Source organism: Garra rufa, chromosome 6 (genome assembly GCF_049309525.1).
Source record: "Garra rufa chromosome 6, GarRuf1.0, whole genome shotgun sequence".
Classification (NCBI taxonomy): Eukaryota; Metazoa; Chordata; class Actinopteri; order Cypriniformes; family Cyprinidae; genus Garra; species Garra rufa.
The window spans coordinates 417,672-440,669 of NC_133366.1; the positions used below are offsets into that span (position 1 = coordinate 417,672).

Sequence of the window (22,998 nt, forward strand, 5' to 3'; positions counted from 1 at the left end):
GGTGAGTGTTCATGTATGTTCAGTTTATCAATGATTCAGAACTGTCACAAACACACAAGTCACACAGAAAAGACTGTATAACGTTGTTTGTAATCAACATGTTTTGATGGCTGCATCTTATATAAAACAAACATCCTCTTTTTTTTCTCTCATTTACAAGAATAAGATTCTGGTCTATGATGAGGAAAAAATGAAAGGGAATAAGCGCTTGATCACAAAGGACTGTGCATCTTTGGACTGCTGTGGTATAAAAGCAATCCGCTCATGTAAGGTGCTCAGTGGCGTCTGGAATCTCTATGATTGTCGAAACTACAGTGAGCCAGAGTACACACTGCAGCCGGGAACAGAGTATCACAATCCTACAAAGTGGGGTGCCCTCGACCGCACTGCTCCTGCTCTGTCTCTTAGACATGAGAGAAAATAAAATCTCTTAACATGTCTTAACATGTTTCTAGGATAAAGTCAATCTGGTTAGTAATGGATAAAGTTGGTGATGCTGTTTGTGGAGTTAATCATCCTCTGCTGAGTTCTTGAGACATTTAATGTCTTCTTTAATTGCAGTTGATTTCAAGGTTGTGGCTGGAAGTCACGTGTGGTTCTTGTGTATCTTGTTTCTATTCATGTTGTTTCTTTTGTCTTTCATGTCTGTCTTTTTAATGCACAATCATCACTCTGCATCTCTGTATCTTTAAATCTGTATCTCAACATGTATGGCAGTGTCTTCTAGTACAGAAACATCTCTGCAATATCTATTCCATGAAGTACTGATTAGGTGATCAGTTCAACCAAATCTTATTTGATTTGGTAGAGCATACAAACCAGGGAAAAATAATAATAATAATTTATTATTATTATCCTCTTTCTTTGTCAAGCTATCAATAAAACCATCCTAAAAAAAAATAAAAAATACTACCTTTTTATTATGATTTTTTCATACTTTTCAACCTTCTTATAGGTGTCAAAATCAGTGTTTTCTCCTTGTCGCACACCCAGACTTTTAAACTTCAACAATAAAAATACAGTTTAAAAATATGACTTATCTGGTAACTATTAATGTTCTTGAATTAAGCACTAGTAAAATAATTAAAATACATTATAGTATTTAATGTGAGACCTCTATCAATATTACCTTTTATACAAAATATAGCTGACGCACAGTATTGGTGTCATTTCCACCACAGCACTGTAATGTATCTTTAAAAAGTTTGTGTGAAAGATTTTTTTGATGTTTTCTATGGAAATGTTGAGTGACACCAGAGCACATGTTGGACATGGAGGGAATTTACATTTTCATCAATAACAAATGAAGACAAATCTAAGTAAAAATTGCTTGATCAGTTAATATATTTATTCCACGTCATTTCCACCACATACTGTACCATCAAGGGTGTTAGTAAAAAGCTAAATAAATTTTAAGTTAAATAAGAGTATTTTACATACACGAAATCCTAAGTAATAATTTAAAGCCAATCAGTAAAGCTATCTTCAATTTTTTCACAAAAAAATACAGAAATGTCATTTCCACCACACTGCCTCTGTGGTGGAAATGACATTTTTGGTTACAAAGTACAATTTATATGGATTGTGAGAATAGATTTGCATGACTGTAAATGTTTCAATCAGGAAACAGTCATGGTCCAGCATTGGGACGAAGCTTCCCTACATTTACCTTAATTTCTTGTCATTTCCACAACACACATTTTTAAAAAATATTTAAAAAGTTCTCATCACACATAAAAAAATGTTTCCACAATTTATGAGATCATGCTCTACTTAATATAAAAACCAATATATCTCAAATATTTACGTGAGCGTGCAGATTTATGTGGAAGACAGGAGAAAGTGCATGCTAGAGAAGTGCATGCAGATCAGAGGTGCACAGTAAAGAAATAAACAATAAAATAGAGGCTTATTTTTAGTAATAAAATTGGAATTATCATTATAATGTGATTTGACCACTTTGATGTCTACACTGTATTAAAGGGGTCCTATTATGCTCTTTCACAAAGTCTTTATTTTGTTTTGGGGGTGCACTAGAACATGCTGTCATGCTTGGTGGTTCGAAAAATGCTTAATTGTTCAGATAATTTACATTATTACAATAGCTTTCTTCCAAGGCTGGCACAAACAGCTCGATTAGTTCTGGGTTCCACCTTCCGAAAAACCAAACGTATTGTGATTGGTTAGCAGTCCCACTGCGTTGCGATTGGCTAACAGCGTAGACCGCGTTCAGCCCTGCCGCGCCCCTTCGCAATGCAGCAAACTAGATTAAAGTGATTCTTACATTTTAAATATGAATATTTTTCTTACAAAAACACATCAGATCACTAAAGGTGGCTTTTACCGACCGCCCCGGAGCCATGTGAGGCACTTTTTTTTATTATGGATCCCAGAAGCGGCTGTCCAAAATACATGGCTAAAGTTAGGCGAATCCCCCACCCGCTAACGATTTAAATTTCTGTAGGTGGGATACCGCGTTGTGACATAATAGCATGAGGAAAACAAACGCTGTAGTCCAAAGAGCCATGTGTTGTATTTCTTAAAAAGGGACTTTTTAAAAAGTAAATGTCTCCCTTTGGAGTGGACTTTGAGATTTGTAACTTTGTAGATGTTTTTTTATGCCCAAACATACACACCACACACTGGCTAAAGTTCAAAAAGTAAAAAAAAAAAAAAAGCATAATAGGATGCCTTTAAAAGCGTATTTTGGACATGAAATTCTGCAAAAACAGTTTGTTTACTATAAATAAAATACATTTCAGTATTAGAATAATCAGAATTAGTTTACATGGATATGACTACTAAAAATAACTTTCAGGGAACATTCTCTCTAGGTTATAAAAATAAAACTTCAAAATAACCTATAGGGAACTGTCACGATAAGATAGATGAGGTCTGGGTCCAAATGCAGGTAAGTATTCTTTAATGAAAATAATAACAAAACAAAACCAAAAGGCCAACACGGCACAACACGACATAAACTGAAATGCTAAATAAACAAAACCAAGAACACGATCAAAGGCAAGGAATATCAAGAACATAACATAACACATAGGACAGAAGACAATGCAGCCAGAATGAGTAGTGGGAAATGAGAGTTCTTATAGACCAGATAATTGTGACCAGGTGAGAGGTAAATGATTGCTAATGACAAACAGGAGTGTACAATTTGGGGAAGTGCAGTGGAGGGAAGGGAAAACAGCGACCTCAGGTGGCTGAGGGAAACCCCACAGCCCAGATCATGACAGGGAACATTCTGGGAAGGTTCTTTCAAAGTACTAAAATGGACTAAAATCTATTCAAGAGAAGGACTTGGTTCCACCTCTGGTTAAATCATTTCATCAGTTCATGGGTAGAACAAACATATGCCAGGACTTTTACTTTCTGACCCCTGGACTACCCACCTCTGCTTACATACCTCTTAAAGGTCCATTTAGTACTTAGAAAGTACATATTAGTACCTTTTCACTTTTGTACCTTAGGGTACCGCCCAGTGACAGAGCTGTACATTTTTTTCCTGAGAGTGTAGGAGAACGTTCTGTGTTTGCTGGATGTAGCCATGGTTCAAGTCAAACACACCTATTCTCTCTGGGAGTGCGTATCCTTGACGACCTTTAATCCCTTGACAATCACATCATTATCTTGCTCTACCCATAGATCTGTATTATAGATTCCCCATTTGACTGCTCCAAGCACATCCTCCATCTAAGCAATAGGAAATCTACCAATACATGTCTATGGTTGTACCTGCAAGAATAGTCATATGACATGCGTTTTCGGTTGTGTAGTGTAGACGGAGATCATTTCTAAAACACAGTAAATACCATAGCATCATAACAACTTGAAGAGATGATGTCTAAATCTGAAGGCACAACAGGTGGTAAGAAATCTTTTTATGCTGAAAAATAAATGGCTTTCAATTAATACATTTTTTTAAGAACTGGTTATTATTTTTGTCATGTATGCTTGTTTTTGTTTTCAGGCTAAAACAGCTCAATATCTCTCTAACAAGTATGAAATTACATTCTTTCTCTGCAGTGAAAGAAATTGCTGAGGATTTGCAGAACAGCCCTTTACTGTTTTCAAAGGATGTCATGAAGGCAAGTGAAGCATTCAGTGGGAAGCAGAAATTCTCCTCTAGGGAAAATTATGACAAATGTTGCACATGTCTTGTGTGAAGCTGTTATCAGGACTGCTTATTTACAACATATGAACCTATTGATATTGCTTTTTTTTTTTCTTTTTCTATTATCTTAAACGTTTATCTTAAAAACACATTAAACTATGACCTAATCAAAGCTACAACAGAAATAATGTTCAAAACACACATTCACTTCAGCAGAGCATTGGAAATTTTGTTATATTTTGCAGAGTAAAAGAGCACAAAACTGTACTAAATTCCATTTAAAGTGGCCAAGGTTCCCAGGCTTTCTGCTGTCAGTCTGAAGATCTGGCTACACAAGACTAGTGTACATTTGGGGGAAAGTGGAGTCGCACCATTTCTTTAGTGCATGTGTGTTATTTAAGCTTATTATTTGTATCCATTTGGTTTGTTTTGATTTATTGACGAAACACCACTAAAAGGAATACATGTTTATCAGCAAAATGGAATACGTGGATAATTTCACTGGACATGGAGCATGTCAAACCAGAACTAAAACAAATACTATAATGTTATGAGCCCCTGCTCTTTCTCTCTTTGTTTGTTTCCTAAGTGCAGCTGCTAATTGGATGGGGGCGGAGACTAGCATAAACACTTGAAGCCTCTGCCTATTTAAGAGCTGCTGGTGGCACTTTAATTTCAGCTTGCCCTGGGAACTGATTTGGGGTTTTGTTTTCCTTATTTTCTTTTAAGGATGGTGAGCGATTGTTTGTTTAGTTACTACAGAGTACATAGAAAGCATAGGTAAGTGAGCTGACTCGGAAGACTTTCTGCTGTGTTAAATTTCTACCTTTTTTTTTTTTTTTTTACTCTTTAGAAAGTTGTAGTTTAAATTAGTTTGCTCATCAGTCCTTATTTATGATTTATTTAAGTTTAAATGCCTTTCTTTTCTTTTTCTTTTTTTTTTTTTTTGTCATTTTCTCTTATTCCTACAATAAAACTTTTAACTTTTTGCCTTGGCCACTGTTGTATTTATTGCTTTTAGAATGGCTTTCTTATGTTGGTCCCAAATGGGTCGTAACATAAGTATCTTAAAGATGCACTATATGGACAAAAGTATTGGGGCACCTGACCATCTTGCCAGCAAGGATTTTATTGACTTTGTATTCTGAGTACATAGATGTTAAAATGGAGTTGGTTCCCAGGCTCTGTGGCATGCTGCTTTTATTGATCAAGTAAAACAATTATTTCCCATGACCAAAGTCTATGGATGAGTGTGTAAAGTTAGGACTGTAACTGGTAAATTCATGTAATGAGCCGTATAACTCTGCAATGGATACTAATATCCAAAATATAGCGAAACCACTATTTATTAGCACGGTAACAAGATCGGCAGTTTAAGACATTAACTTGTAAGCACAAAACACAAGATACTTCTCTTTTCTATTTGAAAGACATATAACTAATCTAACACATCAACACACAATCACACAGGTTGCAAAAGAATGAAAGTGAGGAAAGAATGAGTTTAGAAGAGTGAAAATATGAAATCCCAAGTTTATAGCAATATGTGCAATTGATTAGACCTGAACAACCATCAGTCATCAGTTGAGTTGTGAGTTGGTTTAAGTTTTAGGCTGGCACATATAAGGTGTGGCAAGCTTCATAGTTTAGGCATTCTCTGGCCTTCAAGCCAGCACTCAAAGAACGTAAAACTTAAAGGCAAAAGCAGAGAGTAAGCAAGGCTAAGACAGTGACTGAAAGCTCCAACTAAACAATTGTATGGTGTCCTGAGTTTTTAAACACAGCTTTTGGACACATCCCAAATGGTGTCTTGATCAACTAGATGTTGTCTAACTCGGGGTGTGACTATGTTTCTTCTCCAACATGTTATTTTATCAGCCACAAGGTCCCAATTTTCTTGCAGAGTATAATTTGAAATGTGATTCTTTCTAACAAGAATATAATACACAAAAAATAGTTTGATAGAAATGTTTAAAGCATGTGTTTTCAAACTCACATATGCACCAAACACAAATATAAACCCTTATAGAGTTATGCAATGGACTGATACTTGTCCTTTAAAGCATCATTGAGGTGCATAGATATATAAAAAAAACAGTCTCTGTGAATGTGAGGACGTGTTCTGTACAGAACGAAAAGGTCAAAAGGGTATAGAAGGATTCTTGTCTGTGTCTCCTAGGTGGGGGAAGGCAATCTGAGGAAGTCTTTAGCTCATCATTTCCATCATGGATTTACATGTGATGATCATGCTGTGCATCTCTTTGACCATTAATCACGGTCCCTTGCCCCACATTTGACAATTTCCTTCCTGGGTTGAAATTATAAATAAGTGTTCTTTTGTTTTAATGCTGCAAGCTGTTCAAAGCTCCTAGTTAGTTGGTTAGACTTGATTCAGACTTGTGTTGCCAGGGTGTCATGGACAGATTTATGATGATGTCTGGTTATCCTGGGCCTTTCTGTGGAATTTGTCTCTTTGGGGTTGTTTCAACTCTTTTCTAAATCAAGTCTTCAATATTCTCATTCACTCCAATACTCTACAGGACTGATAGACAATGTTCTGTGTTCAATGTTCACATACATGATGTGTGGAAGGAAAATTTTAGAATTTTTGACAGCTATTTATGAGATTCTACAAAAACAAGTGCTCTTTCCATGCGTTATGTGACATTACACCATTTCTACATCATTGTACATGCGTAAAACTTTCCTGTTTTGATTTTCAGTCTGATCCTGTGTTAACAGGGCCCAAGTCAATAAACATGTTTCCATTGCTCCAGAGTCCAGTATCAGTGTACTTTAAATGCTCCATGTTGTACTTGTCAGTGATTAGATTGGTCAGCTTCTCAAAACAACATCTTTAGGTCTTCCATGTTATTACTGTCTTAAGGGTGTCTTATCCCGGTTGATTAATTTGTATTTAGTTAATGGTTAAAAGTCATACTACATGGCAAACTGATATGTGACCCTGGACCACAAAACCAGTCTTAAGTCGCTGGGGTATGTTTGTAGCAATAGCCAAAAATACATTGCATTTTTTTTATGTCAAAAATCATTAGAAAATTAAGTAAAGATCATGTTCCATGAAGATTTTTTGTAAAATTCCTACTGTAAACATATCAAAATGTAATTTTTGATTTGTAATATGCATTGTTAAGAACCTAATTTGGACAACTTTAAAGGTGATTTTCTCAGTATTTTGATTTTTTTGCATCCTCAGATTTCTGATTTCAAATAGATGTATCTCAGTCAAACATTGTCCGATCCTAACAAACCATACATCAATAGAAAGCTTATTTATTGAGCTTTTATATGATGTATAAATCTCAGTTTTGTCAAATGGAACCTTATGACTGGTTTTGTGGTCCAGGGTCACATATCGTTTGTCATGTAGATCTTCAATGACCCCATTCATGGTCACATGGAGATGAACCCGCTGCTGGTGTGTCACGGTTCTCACATCTGCCGTGTCCTCATGTCGCGTCATCTGTGTGTTGTATGTGCGTCATTACGTTGTGCGTCTCTCTGATTCAGCGCAGCTGCCAATCAGTCCTTCACCAGGTGTCATGCATTTCCCCACGGCTATTTATACTCACCCAGATCTCCTCTTCCCCGTCAGATTGTTCTCCTAGATCACCGTTGTTGGATGTACGTGTTGGATTTGTCTTCGTGTGTGGAATTCGTCGTGGGATTGTCGTTGTCTTGGGTTCACTGGATTCACGCCTGCACCACGGACTTCTCACTCGTCATCTCACCTGCCATCTAGCCTCTGTGCCACTCAGCCGGGAGATCTTCACCACCACCATTGTCATCGTGTTTCATCTTGCTTACCTTCAATAAACTGGTTATCCTGCATTCTTGCTTCCTCTCATTCTTCCCGTTACAGAACAATCTGACCATCTATGGAAGCAGCAGGCACCACTCAGGGCACCGCGGAGGACGCACTCCGCGAATGCATCTCCCGGCTGGAGATTCAAGAGAGGAACACCGCCATCTCAGGGAACGCCATCAACACCCTAGTGGCACAGGTGTCCGAGCTGACCCAGTCTTTGCGCCAGATGCAATTTCCCACTGCGCCGCTCACACCGCCTGCCCCGCCTGCTCCGATCGCCCCATCCGGACCATCTGGGGCGTCACATCAGCCGGAGCCCCGCCTTCCCCCACCGGAACTGTACGGAGGTGAGCCGAACTTCTGCCGAGCTTTCCTCACTAGATGTTCGATGCACTTTACGTTACAACCCCGCACATTTCCTAGTGAGGAAAGCAAGGTGGCGTTCGCGCTCACCCTGTTGACGGGGAGGGCGGCATTGTGGGGAACGGCGGTGTGGGAAAACCAAGATCCTTGTTGCGCCTCGTTCACAGCACTCTCCGCCGAGATGAAACGGGTCTTCGACCGCGCGGCCTCTGGCAGAGAGGCTGCGCGGACATTGGCGGATCTCCGACAGGGGGGGAGATCCGTCTCTGATTACAGCATCGAGTTTCGAACCCTGGCGGCGGAGTGTCAGTGGAACGAGGAAGCGCAGTGGGACATGTTCCTGCATGGGTTGGCTGACCGCGTTCAGAAGGAGATCTACGCCCTGGACCTACCCGCCAACCTCAACGGCCTGATAGACCTGGCTCTGCGGGTAGATGCTCGACTCTCCCGAGCCGAGCGACGATGGACATCCGCTCGGCTCCCCCCTGGGGAGGGCTTTCCACCTCGAGCCAGCGGCAGCGACGCGGTCAGCCCATTCAACGATCCCGAGCCCATGCAGGTGGGTCGAGCTCGGCTTTCTCGGGAGGAGAAGGAGAGGCGGAGGTCCCAGGGCCTTTGCCTCTATTGTGGAGCAGCTGGCCATTTCGCCTTTAGCTGCCCCGTAAAAGGGCCAGCCCGGCAGTAAGTATGAGGCTACTGTCGGGTGGGATCTCCGCTACCAAGTCCTCGTCCAGCAACACCTCCACGCTCCTCCCGGTTAGGCTTAGATGGCAGCAACAGGACCTGCACTGCACTGCACTTCTGGACTCGGGAGCCGAGGGTAACTTCATGGATTTTTCTTTTGCACTACATAATCATGTTCCTGTTCATCCCCTCACAGAAACCATCGCCGTCCACGCTCTCAATGGCCACTCCCTTCCCACCATCACCTCTATTACTGATCCTGTTACTCTCACGGTGTCTGGCAACCACCGTGAGAGTATTTCATTTTACATTTTGGACTCCCCTCACGCTCCCGTTGTTCTTGGACATCCCTGGCTCATTAAACACAACCCCCGGATTGATTGGCAGCTGAAGTCGGTGGCTGAATGGAGCGTTAAGTGTTATGAGTCTTGTCTTGTGTCTGCTTGTTCATCTGTTTCTAGTTCTGTGTTTCAGGAGAAGGCGGCGGATCTGAGTAACGTGCCCACGGAGTACCTCGACCTGAAGGAAGTGTTCAGTAAGTCTCGGGCTGCTTCTCTCCCTCCTCACCGTCCCTATGACTGTGCTATAGACTTATTACCAGGTACGTCTCCGCCTAAGGGCAAGTTATATTCACTTTCAGTTCCTGAAAGAGAGGCTATGGAGAAATACATTTCTGATTCTCTAGCAGCCGGGCTCATACGACCCTCCTCTTCTCCAGCGGGGGCGGGATTCTTTTTTGTGGGGAAGAAGGACGGATCTCTGCGACCTTGTATTGATTACCGAGGGCTGAATAATATTACGGTAAAGAATACTTATCCTTTGCCGTTAATATCTTCAGCCTTCGAGAGGTTGCAGGGAGCGTCCGTCTTCACGAAATTGGATTTAAGAAATGCTTATCATTTGGTCCGCATCAGGGGGGGAGATGAGTGGAAGACTGCCTTTAACACCCCCAGGGGGCACTTTGAATACTTGGTCATGCCCTTCGGCTTGTCCAACTCCCCAGGGGTCTTCCAGGCACTCGTCAATGACGTGTTGAGAGACATGGTAGATCAGTTCATTTATGTCTACCTGGACGACATATTGATTTTTTCTTCTTCTCTCCAGGAACACGTTCAACACGTCAGACGAGTGCTTCAGCAGCTGTTAGAGAATGGGCTTTTTGTCAAGGCGGAGAAATGCGATTTTCATGCACAGTCTGTTCCTTTCCTAGGGTACATCGTGTCGGCCGAGGGTATGCGCATGGATCCCGAGAAGGTTAGAGCTGTGGTGGATTGGCCAACCCCAGATTCCCGTAAGGCCCTACAGAGGTTTCTGGGTTTTGCCAATTTTTACCGGCGTTTTATTCGCAATTACAGCCAACTAGCCGCACCTCTGACCGCCTTGACCTCCCCCAGAACGACGTTCAGGTGGTCAGACGCAGCAGAAGCTGCGTTTGCCAAACTGAAAAGTCGCTTTGTTTCGGCTCCCATCCTTGTCACCCCTGATCCATCACGTCAGTTTGTGGTGGAGGTCGATGCGTCAGAGGTGGGGGTAGGTGCGGTGCTATCCCAGCGTTCACCCACGGACGACAAGATGCATCCTTGCGCGTTTTTCTCACATCGTATGTCGCCAGCTGAATCTAATTATGATATTGGTAACAGAGAGCTGTTGGCAGTCAAGCTAGCATTGGAGGAATGGCGCCACTGGTTGGAAGGGTCGGGGGTACCTTTCATTGTTTGGACTGATCACAAAAATTTAGAGTACATCAGAACTGCCAAAAGATTGAACTCTAGGCAGGCTCGGTGGGCACTTTTTTTCGGACGCTTCAATTTTACCTTATCGTACCGCCCGGGTTCTAAAAACACCAAACCCGATTCCTTATCTCGTATTTTTGACCGCTCCGATCGCCCGTCCACTCCCGAGGGTATTTTTCCTGAGACACTTATTGTCTCTGCCCTCATCTGGGAGGTCGAATCGAAGGTTAAGACAGCCTTACATGGGGTAACGCCTCCGGCCGGTTGCCCACCGAACCGTTTATTTGTACCAGAGTGCTTACGGTCTGAAGTTATCCAGTGGGGACATTCTTCCAATGTGGCGTGTCATCCAGGGGTTAGTCGCACCTTACATTTGGTCAAACAACGATTTTGGTGGCCTCTTATGGCTCGTGATGTTCGCAGTTTTGTTTTGGCTTGCTCAGTTTGTGCCATTGGTAAGACCTCTAACAGACCTCCAGATGGGCTCCTACAACCGCTGCCAATCCCTTCGAGACCCTGGTCCCATATCGCTCTAGATTTTGTTACCGCCCTCCCACCCTCCCAGGGTAACACGGTTGTTTTGACCGTGGTGGACCGGTTCTCGAAGGCGGTTCATTTTATCCCCTTGCCCAAATTACCTTCAGCCAAGGAGACAGCGTTGGCAGTCGTAGACCACGTCTTTCGGTTACATGGCCTCCCGACGGACGTGGTCTCCGACAGAGGACCCCAATTTGTGTCCAAATTTTGGCGAGAGTTTTGTAAACTTCTGGGGGCCACTGTTAGTCTCTCTTCGGGGTTCCATCCTCAAAGCAATGGACAAACTGAGAGAGCCAACCAAGATTTGGAGAGAACGTTACGATGCATGGTCGCTAGAAATCCTTCCTCCTGGAGCCAGCAGCTGTCTATGGTGGAGTACGCCCACAATTCGTTGCCAGTATCTGCCACGGGCCTATCTCCATTTGAATGTAGTATAGGGTACCAGCCACCAATTTTTCCCAGTCTGGAATCCGAAGTCGCGGTTCCCTCTGCCCACGCCTTTGTCCAGAGGTGTCATCGCACTTGGACCAGAGCCCGTGAGACTCTGGTCCGAGTGGGAGAGCGCACCAAGGCTAAAGCCGATCGCCACCGGTCTAAGCCTCCCGTATACGTCGTCGGTTCTAAAGTGTGGCTTTCTACCAAGGATATTCCATTGCGTTCCGTTTCGAATAAACTTGCTCCCAAATTTATTGGCCCGTTTCCTGTCACCAAGATCATTAGTCCGGTGGCAGTCCGCCTCAAACTTCCTCCAGTGTACAGGAGAATTCATCCCGTGTTTCATGTTTCCAAAATTAAACCTGTTTTCTTTGCACGTATTAATCCGCCAGTCCCGGTTCCCCCACCGCCGCGACTCGTAGACGGGGAACCAACCTATTCGGTCAATCGTATTCTGGACTCGAGGCGGAGGGGACGCGGATTTCAGTACTTGGTGGACTGGGAAGGTTACGGTCCGGAGGAGAGAAGTTGGGTACCTGCCAGAGACATTCTGGATCACTCCCTTATTGATGATTTCAATCAACAGGTACAGGAGTCTGGGAACGTCAGGAGACGTTCCTAGGGGAGGGGGTACTGTCACGGTTCTCACATCTGCCGTGTCCTCATGTCGCGTCATCTGTGTGTTGTATGTGCGTCATTACGTTGTGCGTCTCTCTGATTCAGCGCAGCTGCCAATCAGTCCTTCACCAGGTGTCATGCATTTCCCCACGGCTATTTATACTCACCCAGATCTCCTCTTCCCCGTCAGATTGTTCTCCTAGATCACCGTTGTTGGATGTACGTGTTGGATTTGTCTTCGTGTGTGGAATTCGTCGTGGGATTGTCGTTGTCTTGGGTTCACTGGATTCACGCCTGCACCACGGACTTCTCACTCGTCATCTCACCTGCCATCTAGCCTCTGTGCCACTCAGCCGGGAGATCTTCACCACCACCATTGTCATCGTGTTTCATCTTGCTTACCTTCAATAAACTGGTTATCCTGCATTCTTGCTTCCTCTCATTCTTCCCGTTACATGGTGAAGATCATTGACACTCCTCAGTTTCAGAGACTGAGACACATCAAACAGCTGGGAGGAACATACCTGGTGTATCCTGGCGCTTCTCACAATCGCTTTGAACACTCTCTTGGGTGAGATATTATTATAATATAATAAATATGATAAAGATAATCAAAGCTAATTATTTATAACTGAGCCTTCAATGCTGTAAAACCAAAGCCAGTTGTAAACATTCATGTCTCTCTGTATCTTTTGATTCACTTACTGTTTGATTGACATTTTAATTCCATTTCATTACAAATGAAAGATTCAGTGTTTTTGAAGTGAACTGTGGTGTTGTTTGTGTCTATCAGTGTGGCATATTTAGCAGGTTGTCTGGTGAAGACTCTTGATGAAAATCAGCCAGAGCTCCACATTACCAAACAGGATATCCTGTGTGTTCAGATCGCTGGTCTGTGCCATGACTTGGGTAAGGAGCAAATCACTGAGTGGCTTATACATATGTGTATATGAATTTTACATGTTAGTATAGACCATTTTATTATTATTATTATTATTATTATTATTATTTATTTATTTATTTTTAAGGTGGAGTAAAAACAAATATAGGGTTTCTTAAAGAGACATTTTTACATTTTTTTTTAGGTCATGGTCCAGTTTCTCATGTATTTGATGGTATGTTCATTCCTAAAGCTAAGGAAATGAAACGTAAGTGCAAATATGTGTGTATGTGAAATATGTGTGTTGTTTGCTAATGTACATAATATGTCTTGCAAATCACCTGAGAGCTCCTTCATTTTCACAGGCCTGCCTGATGACATCCCTGAAAAGTGGAAGGTGAGCAATTTTAGGGCTGCAACAAATAATCAGTGACGCTAAAAATAGTAGATAGTGAAATTAACTGACAATGCATTTTATTATAGCTTATACACAGATTCACTCTTCAGGTCGTGTATGTATTTATGGTTTCATCTGTGTTTCTGTCTTTACTGCAGCATGAGCAGATGTCAGTTCTAATGTTTCAGGACATTGTGAAGAGTTTGAAGGCTGAGAATGAAAACGTGTTGAAAGAACATGGACTGGGTAAAAATGACGTCACCTTCATTGAAGAGTTAATTAAAGGGGCAGAAACTTCAGTAGAGGTACATACTGATACTCCAGCTGTTAATGGTTTGTTAGAAGGTTTGACACTTGACTGTAATGAACTCTAAATTACATAAAACCTTTTCTGTTTGGTGGAAATACAAGGGCAGAGATAAAGACAAATCCTTCTTGTATGAGATTGTGGCAAATAAACAGAATCATATTGATGTGGACAAATGGGACTATTTCTCACGGTAAATATTATTATGATGAAAATTTTCCATTTGATAGAAAAATTGCATGATCTCAACATGTATACAGTAGCAAAATTAAGGCAAACTGAAATGAAGATGATCTTATCAGGCACATATTTTATTTTCATATTTAATATTTACTTGACATTTACACAGAGACTGTCATCACCTGGGCATTCGAAACAGCTTTGATCATCAGCGTCTGCTGAAGTTGGCTCGAGTCTGTGAAGTGAACGGGAGAAAACACATCTGCTTCAGAGACAAGGTGCCTGATCACACACTATAAATATATGAAAAGGTTGGTTGATTAAATAAAAACTATGTTTTTATATGTATATATATATTAATAATTTATAATTAATCTTCTTCTTTCTCTCTCGGCTTGCTCCCTTCAAATCAGGGGTCACCACAGCGGAGTGATCCGCACAACCGATTTGGCACGTTTTTACGCCGGATGAATAATTTATAATTAATAATTTTATTATTATTATTTTTTTTTTTTTTTTTTTTTTTCTTGAAGACAATCTCTTAGCAAGAACTAAAAGTGCATATATGGTAAATGTAAACCATAAAAGTAACTGAAAATTCCTCTAGCACCACGTTGTTTTATTCCCATGGAATGCATAAACTGATATAAGGTTGTTTGCTTTGGATAACATCTGTAGATTCCAGGATATAAAAAGAACATCCTTAGACAAAACTTGTGAATAAAGATGTGTTTATTAGTTTATTAGTTTTATTAGAGAGCTGTATCTGTGACACACTGATGTCTGTCTGTCTAACAGGAGGCTGATAATGTTTATGACATGTTTCGCACCCGATACACTCTCCATCGACAGGCCTATCAGCACAAGATCTGCAACATCATCGAAGACATGTGAGTCTCTCTGTGCAAGAAGAGGATGTGGATATAAAGTACATAGATGTGATTATCCATGATCAGACAATATATTAACATCCTGCATCACTTGTTCTTCAGCATTAGGTAACTGACTGTGCTTCTTTTGCATGATTGAAACACTAACTTGCCTGTTTTTTTCTCTGTGTTAGGCTTGCAGAAGCGCTTGTACGAGCCGATCGTGATCTTCATGAAGGAAAACCTGAAGATATGCTGAAGATTTCTGAAGCCATAGACAAGCCAGAGGACTACAGCAAACTCACAGGTCAGTTGAACCCACCACTAAACAAAAAAAAAAAAGAAATATGGTACATTTTACCTGTAGTGCATAATTCATCTTGAATAAGAATAAACCATTAAAAACATAATTTATTTTTGTGAGATTTGTGGTTATTTGTCTAAATACAAACAAAAAACATCTTATTATTTTTGCATATAAGACATTGTCAGAAAAGTCTGTTTTGATGATAATAATGAATCTTCTGTTCTGTCAGATGAGATCTTTGAGAAGATCTTGTCCTCCACTGCTGACAATCTGAAGGAAGCTCGAGAAATCTTGAACAAGATCATCAGGAGAAAACTACCAAAGTTTGTGGGAGAAGCTCGACTAACTGAGACAAGATCACAGGTTTGACAGAAACTGAAAACAAACAAACAAACAAAAAATGGTTGAGTGATATTGGCAATATTCAAAAGATGAATCTTACTAAATACTGAACGGCCTTGTTTTCAATTATCATTATAATCATGATCTTTTTAAACACTGACTTTCTCAAATCAGGAAGAGCTGGAAAAAACATGGAAAGCTGCATTAGAGAATTGCAAACCTACTGACCCAACTGTTTCTCTGAACAATGGAGAATTCACAGTTTATGTAAGTTATGTTGTATTTCAGTGCTGATCTGTGAACTATAAATTACATTGAATGCTTTTAGATGCAGGTTTTTGGACAGAAATTAGATGTTCTGCTGTTCACTGAATTCACCCCTTCATCTCTGTCTTCATTCCTTCACAAACTATTTCATCTCTCAGGTGGTTGATCTGGATCATGGCATGAAGGACAAAAACCCCATTGAACATGTCTATTTCTACAGCAAGAGGAAACCCAATGAAGCGTCTCCCATTAAAGATTATCAGGTACTAGTGACAATTTATTTCAGATCCTCAAGTGTTCATCATAGTTTAGTCAAATAAGTGTGATTAATTCCTCACTAAAGTACAATACAGGAGCTTAAATCAATGTATTGTTTGAATGCTGGACTGATGTTTATAGTGTAGGTTATTTACTCCATGTTCAAGTTTCCTTACAATAGAAACTCATTTGTCTCATACTGTCAGCTGTCCAGTTTCCTGCCTGAGAGGTTTAATGAAGAGCTGGTCAGAGTTTACTACAAAATAACTGATGGGAATAAAGAGGAGGAGAAGAAGAAGGTGGAGGAGGCTGAGAAGTGCTTTCACATCTGGTGCGACTCCAAATTTGGTTTATAGTGACATTTAAAGTTATGGCTGTGTCTGTAATTTCACTCATTGTTTAATTAATAATCTATAGGGGTAGTTTATTTACAAGTAGACAAAATATCAAATAAACCTTGCTCATCTTCATGTTACTGAACAAACATACAGACAGAAAAAAAAACTATAATGGAAAAGAAGTTAACTGGGAGTAGTACTGATTTTATGAGAATTGCAAATGTATCAAACACACTTCTATTCGATCAGTGGAAAGCTTGCCGCTGTCTGCATAAACAGTGACCAGCAGAGGTCTCTATCAGCTCTTATCAGCTGCGCTTCATCTAGACTTTTATTTAGTAAATGTTCCCCTGAGTCACTTTGCACCTGCTTTAGTTATAATGCTCTGCTTGATATTGAATGTTGAATCAATCATACTGTAATCTCCAGCATCATCAGTTTCATATGAATTCTCAGTTTAGTTTGCTTTGCATTTGTTGGTTTAAAGCACTTATTCGAACTTGTGTGTCTAAATAAAAGCTGTAAGAAATTTCAAGAGATAATTATGACATACTAAATTGTAATTATGCAACTGAAATTGACATGAAAGGTTGAAATCATGATTAAAAAAACCATTATGATATAAAACATGTAAATTGGGCTTAATTATGCAATACAAAAGTTAAAAGTATGTGTCTGTATGTTATAGTTGTGACATATAACATAGTCATGTAAACCTCTGTAATTCTCAATAGCACTTTTGCAGTCGTCTGACAGAAATAATATCAATCTAATGAGTGATGCTGTTTGTGGAGCAAAAAATGTTTTTCTTACTTAGGCTGGAAACAAGACAAAAAATCTATCTAAAAATTAAGGATTTTCTAGACGAGTGAAAATTATATTCTTGTTTTCAGAAAACAAAACAAGTCAAAATTAAGTGAGTTTTTGCTTAGGACAACCAAAATAATCTGCCAGTGGGGTAAACTAAAAAAACTTATTTCAAACAGAAAACAAGATTATTTTTGCTTATCCCATAGGCAGATTATTTTGCTTGTTTCAAGCAAAAACACTTTATTTTGACTCTTGTTTTCGTAAAACAAGACAGTTTTACTCATCTAGAATTTCCTTTTTGATTCAGAAATTTTTAGATATTTTGGCTGGAAACAAAACAAAAAGTAAGAAAAGCATAATTTGCAGTGTGCTGAGATCTTGAGAGATTTAATGTCTTCTTTGATTTCAACTGAATTCAAGGCTGTGGCTGGAAGTCACTTGTTTCTTTTAGCACTTTTACTTCAGATGATAGTCTTTGACTGTTTTTCCATTACTGGTAAACGTTTGGCACACTGTGCTGGCACGCATTTCATCATTTTTTACACGAGATGGAGAACTCATTTCACAGGCAGTGTCCTCAAACTTTCCTAAAAAGTGTTGAGAGACTGACTGACCTTTTTTTGTGGAAAAAGGAGATTATCTATTTCAGATCTTTACTTTTCGACAGACATGCAAACAAAGAAAAATGTAGTTGAGTAAATGAGGGAATTTCATTTAACGGGTGGATTATCCATTGTACACTTTAGTACAGCTACATTACAATAATTAATGTGGTCACTATATATTAGGTGGCCTTATAATGTACTTGCATCAGAAAATAAGTACAATGTACTTAATGTGGTCATATTTCATTGCACTTTTGCTCCTATTAAGGTGGGTTATGGGTAGGTAAGGGACAGGTTTGGTGGTATGGGTAGGTTTAAGGGTGGGTTAGGGTGTAAGGGATGGGTCAACTGTGGTAATTACAAAAATTAAATTACAAATGTAATTACATTTAGGTTTTTAAAAAATATAAGTGCAATGTAAAAACATGTAATAAGTACATTATAACAAATGATTAATTTAAATGTAAGTGCATAGTATAGTTAAGGCCACCTAATGTAAAGGGGGACTATTAATGTTATTAAGTATGCCCATTTAATTTGCTGTAGAATAACTGCAGGACAGCTTATGATACGGGCATTTTAATTACCAATAATATAAATATAGATATTGTGTACTGCTGTACTTTTAGGTTATTTTAGCTAAAATTCATTGCAACCACAAACTTCCTGCAGCTTTACACTGTAACTGAAGAGCACTTGATAGCAGCTATACTTCTCTTTCATGCATTTTCTCGAATATTTGTAAGTTAATGTTTACTTTTAAACAAACATTTTAAACACAATTTTCAGATATGTGTTATATTTATCACTCGCTTATTTTCGTCTACTTTCACTTTCGTTTTTAACTCCGCTCAAATGAAAGACACTCCCTCTAGTGGCGCAGAGCAGCAGCACATTCTCAAGTGAAACTAAGCTGCTTTATGCGACTGAAGACAGTATGAATGATAATTAAACTTCACATTTGAACTAGATGTCAGAACCGTGTAATGTGGTTAGACAAGGAAAATAAAGCTTAATGCTGATATTAAGAGCTATGTTTCGTGACAAACACTACTTACTGTTTCATAACTCCATTGTAATCATAATGAATCAACTAACATTGACTCTACATCCATAAAGCCTCTGAACACATCCTTCCACAGAGTTACAGAAGACACAGCTCAGATAACAGACATAGAATTCATTTACAAAGACATTATTAAACACAGAAGCATTTGCAAAATGACATCAGTGGATGCATTAACAAAATGAGGTTTGTATTGTATTGTATTGTTCTTTGAACCCAATAAAACTAGACTGATGTCTTATTTCTTTTTATTTAACTGACAAAAACAAAACATCTGATTGTTCAATTTATCAATGCACTGGCAGCTATGCAGTAGTCGCTTGACAATAGTGTGAGATAGACATGAGTGTTGTTTGTAGTGATTTGGTTGTTCTTGCATTATTTTGTCTTGGTTGTCATTGACTGAGATATGAAGGACACTGATACCATTGATGATGATCATGATTGTTATTATTCAGTTTTGCATTGATTAGATAGATGTATGCTTTACAGAGGAAGGCTTTGGTGATTCAATTCTGACACATTTTTAAATATACACTCTTAGAAGAAAAGATTCTATCAAAGCAAAAAAAGCCCACAAATGAACTCTCCCAGGAGTTTAAGTCCATGCTTAAGAGTGTGAAATTGTTAACATCAGAGTGTTAAATTAGCACTGAAGCAGAGTTAAAGTTAATGAGATAATTTGTGATTAATTAAGTGATGATTGATCATTATTGAGGATGTCTGATGTTAACAAGCAGAATCACCAAAAGGAGAAAATCAAAATTTTTAAGCAACTAATATAGTGGTCAGTGTTTGCATTAGTTGGGCTCTTGACCCTTACATCTTTTAGATTAGATTTTGTTTGGTTGAGGTAAAACAGCCAGACAGGATTATGTTTTAATGCAGTCATTATTTGATCTGAAATATTGACTGCATTAAGAGTCTATTACCTGACTTATATTTCAAATAAAGGAATTATAATTCAAAGATTAGTTTCTAAAAGAGTTCAGTCAAATAGTTATTGTGAACATTTAATACCAGACGTGTGATTCCACAACAAGAGATCCTGTCCATCTTTTTTATTTGTTTTTGAAGAATTTCTCACAATCTGTCAATCATCACTTAATTAATTACTAATTATCTCAGTAACTTTAACTTTGTGTCAATTTAACACTTTCACACTCTTGTGCATGGACTCAAATAAACTACTGGGAGAGTTAATTTAACACTGGGCTTTTTGCTGTAAGGTGAAAAGAAAATTTAGATTAGTTATGTGTGGAATTATACACTGAAACTGTTTATTCAACCCTGGAGATTGTGTTGTGTATAACAGGTTTAGTGTTAACACGAGTGTGGGACAAACTGTTCGAGAGTTTCCTTGTCAAAGGAGAAAAGAAAACTGTCAAACTATAACAATAACATAGAGAGAGGAGGAGAACATTTTCTTTCAGCACAAACATGACAACAAACAGGTTTTTAACAACAATCAGCACAGACTGCATTTTTACTTTAACTGAAAATGAGATTCAGCTGATCACTGAAAGTTCAAGAGATGTTTCCAACATTCATGACTTCCAGCCACAGCCTTACATGAAATCAGCTAAAATTAAAGAAGACGTTAAATCTCTCAAGATCTCAGAGATTTAATGTCGAAATTAAAATGCTAACAAAATGGAAAACAGTAGATGGTAAGCTTTGCCATAATTTTACACTGTAAAAAGTGGGCATAGTGAAATTTCATTTTGTTTTACTCCATTTTATAGACTTGATTCATTGCTGCACACACATATGTATTTTTTTCACTCAGCTATGTCGTAATAACGGGATCTTTTCTTGTTAAAACAATATTGTTTCTTGTAATAACGTTAGTAATGTTTTCTTGTTAATAATCATTAAATAAAACAAACAATAATGTAAACAACATTTAAGGCATATTTCTGAGTCTGTCATTTAATTTCTAATTCATTAAGAAGAGACTGGAGCAGATGCGTGACATGACAGAAATTATGGAGATCAAACGTGTCCAGCAGCTCAGGTTTACATTTACATCTATAATCATGAGCAACACCAATACAAACACTAGTTGTTCATCCACGGAAACATAAATGACATATTTGCATTGCATGCTATCAGAAGTTTGACTGCCAAAGCAGCTTGATGAAAATGTATGGCCATTGAGGAAATCACATGCAAAACACTGAGCTTTAGGACAGGTGAGAAAACTGACCAAGGACAAAATATACTTAAATTTACATCTATCCATGTATTTCTTCTCTCTTTTACTTTCAGTTCTGAACAGTCTTCTCTTCTCTTGCCTATAGTATTAGAAATACTTGTCTCTTATTTGTTTGTCGTTTTTTCAAATATCTTTTATAAAGGTGTATGATATTCCAGTGACTAATGCACAGATATGTGCTATAAAAATTATGTCCTATCAAAAAAAAAAAACAGTTTACTATAGGAGAAAAAAAAAGGAAAATAATGATAATATGAACTTTAAAATATAAACTACACTATATTTTGCTTATTTAAAATTGTAAAATTGTATTGTGATGCCATCCAATCCACTTTATAGGGTCTCTGAACTTTATCCATTTTCAACTAGCACATATCCTGCATTTTCAAACAGAATATATCATATATCACATATCATGACTGACTCATCTAAAACATATATCAGACATTTATACTCATCACATCTTACTCAACACAATTTATGGAGGTTAAAAGAGGCAAACAGCGTGTTCGTTTACATTTACATGTATGTTTACATTCATTCACTCACACAGTTTTTAGCCAACTTACAAATGAGGACAAAAGCAAACACCACTGTTTCATCAAAAAGGAAAATTAACATTTTCAACCCCAGTTTGTAAATGCAATAAAATCAAGTATCTGTGTTTTGTTAATTATTTTATTCCTTTATTTAATTGACAAAATTCCGTAGAAAAGATTTCCAATGTTTTTACTGACCAAATTAATTGCATTTTGTAAATATAAAAAAATGTGATGGCTGCAACACACTCCAAAAAGAGTTTTGCATGCAAAATCTTTGTCCAATCCTGCTTGATACAAGACTTCAGCTGCTCAGTTGTCTGTGATCGTTGTTGTCTGATTCTCCTTTTCATTATGGGTCATATATTTTCACAAAGAGATAGATCTGCTGTCTTTACAACCATGCTGTTGTAGCACATGCAGAATAATAACCATGGACTTCACATGAAAGGTGTCATCTTGATGGAAGTATTTCGTTGTATAAACCCAATATAAGCCTCCATATCAATAGTCCCTTCACATATCACATGTTGTAGTCACTCATGATGTTTGCTGTGCTGCATCCCCAATACCACGACAGTCGTTTGGGTTTGCATCTGTCGCTGATTAAAGTTTTGATGGTCCCTTTGGTCTTTAGGACAGAGAATTTGATGTCAGTTTTTCCCAAGATCACGTTGAACTGTGGACTCATATGAGCTCTTGGACTAATCTACAGTAAATCTGATCTAAGTTGAGCTCTGGCCTAGAGAACCTGGCAGCATTACCGCATAGAATTGATGTACAGATTTCTCCTACAGTAACAGAGATTTATGTTTCATTTCTTAAAGCAGTGTGATTTCAGCAAGTTGATTTCAGCAGAGTCGGAACCAAGTTATTCCTTTCAAGTCACAAGTGAGTCTCAAGTCAAATCCCTAGTCCTCAAAGAATTAAAGTTCATGAGATAATTAAGACTAATTAATTGATGATTGTGCATTAGTGATGAACACCTGCAGTTACTGAGAATTACAGAGGATCAGATGTTGATGTTTTATTGGTTAAAATGATGCCACCATCATGAAGATCAGATCTTTTTAATGTATGTGGTCTCTTAAATCATTGAGATCAGGGATGTATATAATGTATGTAATGCAATAGTCATCAGGCGCTGACCTGCTAATAATTAAGTAAAAAATAATAAATAAATAACAATTATTATTTTTTGTTTGTTGTTCCTTTGAAACCCAGCATTCAAGGTAAGTTTTTCATATATAGAAATTAATACAAATTCTGATGTATGTAAGCCATGTAAAT

The 22,998-nt window shown here is 38.7% G+C and overlaps 2 protein-coding genes across 2 annotated transcripts in view; both read left to right on the forward strand.

The window, feature by feature from the left end:
* LOC141336250 (uncharacterized) overlaps positions 1-424 on the forward strand; it is a 32,043-nt gene extending 31,619 nt beyond the window's left edge. The window contains exon 24 of the mRNA XM_073841802.1: positions 161-424. Within this exon, the coding sequence (XP_073697903.1) occupies positions 161-424 (264 nt within the window). The remainder of the gene's footprint in view (positions 1-160) is intronic.
* A 3,425-nt stretch (positions 425-3,849) lies between these two features.
* Positions 3,850-22,998, forward strand: part of LOC141336253 (deoxynucleoside triphosphate triphosphohydrolase SAMHD1-like) — a 29,946-nt gene continuing 10,797 nt past the window's right edge. Inside the window, exons 1-16 of the mRNA XM_073841807.1 lie at positions 3,850-3,880; positions 4,039-4,100; positions 7,518-7,567; positions 10,127-10,130; positions 12,790-12,896; positions 13,119-13,234; positions 13,411-13,487; positions 13,761-13,905; positions 13,988-14,102; positions 14,259-14,367; positions 14,888-14,979; positions 15,153-15,265; positions 15,495-15,628; positions 15,782-15,874; positions 16,033-16,137; positions 16,339-16,480. Of these exons, the coding sequence (XP_073697908.1) occupies positions 3,850-3,880; positions 4,039-4,100; positions 7,518-7,567; positions 10,127-10,130; positions 12,790-12,896; positions 13,119-13,234; positions 13,411-13,487; positions 13,761-13,905; positions 13,988-14,102; positions 14,259-14,367; positions 14,888-14,979; positions 15,153-15,265; positions 15,495-15,628; positions 15,782-15,874; positions 16,033-16,137; positions 16,339-16,480 (1,495 nt within the window). The remainder of the gene's footprint in view (positions 3,881-4,038; positions 4,101-7,517; positions 7,568-10,126; positions 10,131-12,789; positions 12,897-13,118; positions 13,235-13,410; positions 13,488-13,760; positions 13,906-13,987; positions 14,103-14,258; positions 14,368-14,887; positions 14,980-15,152; positions 15,266-15,494; positions 15,629-15,781; positions 15,875-16,032; positions 16,138-16,338; positions 16,481-22,998) is intronic.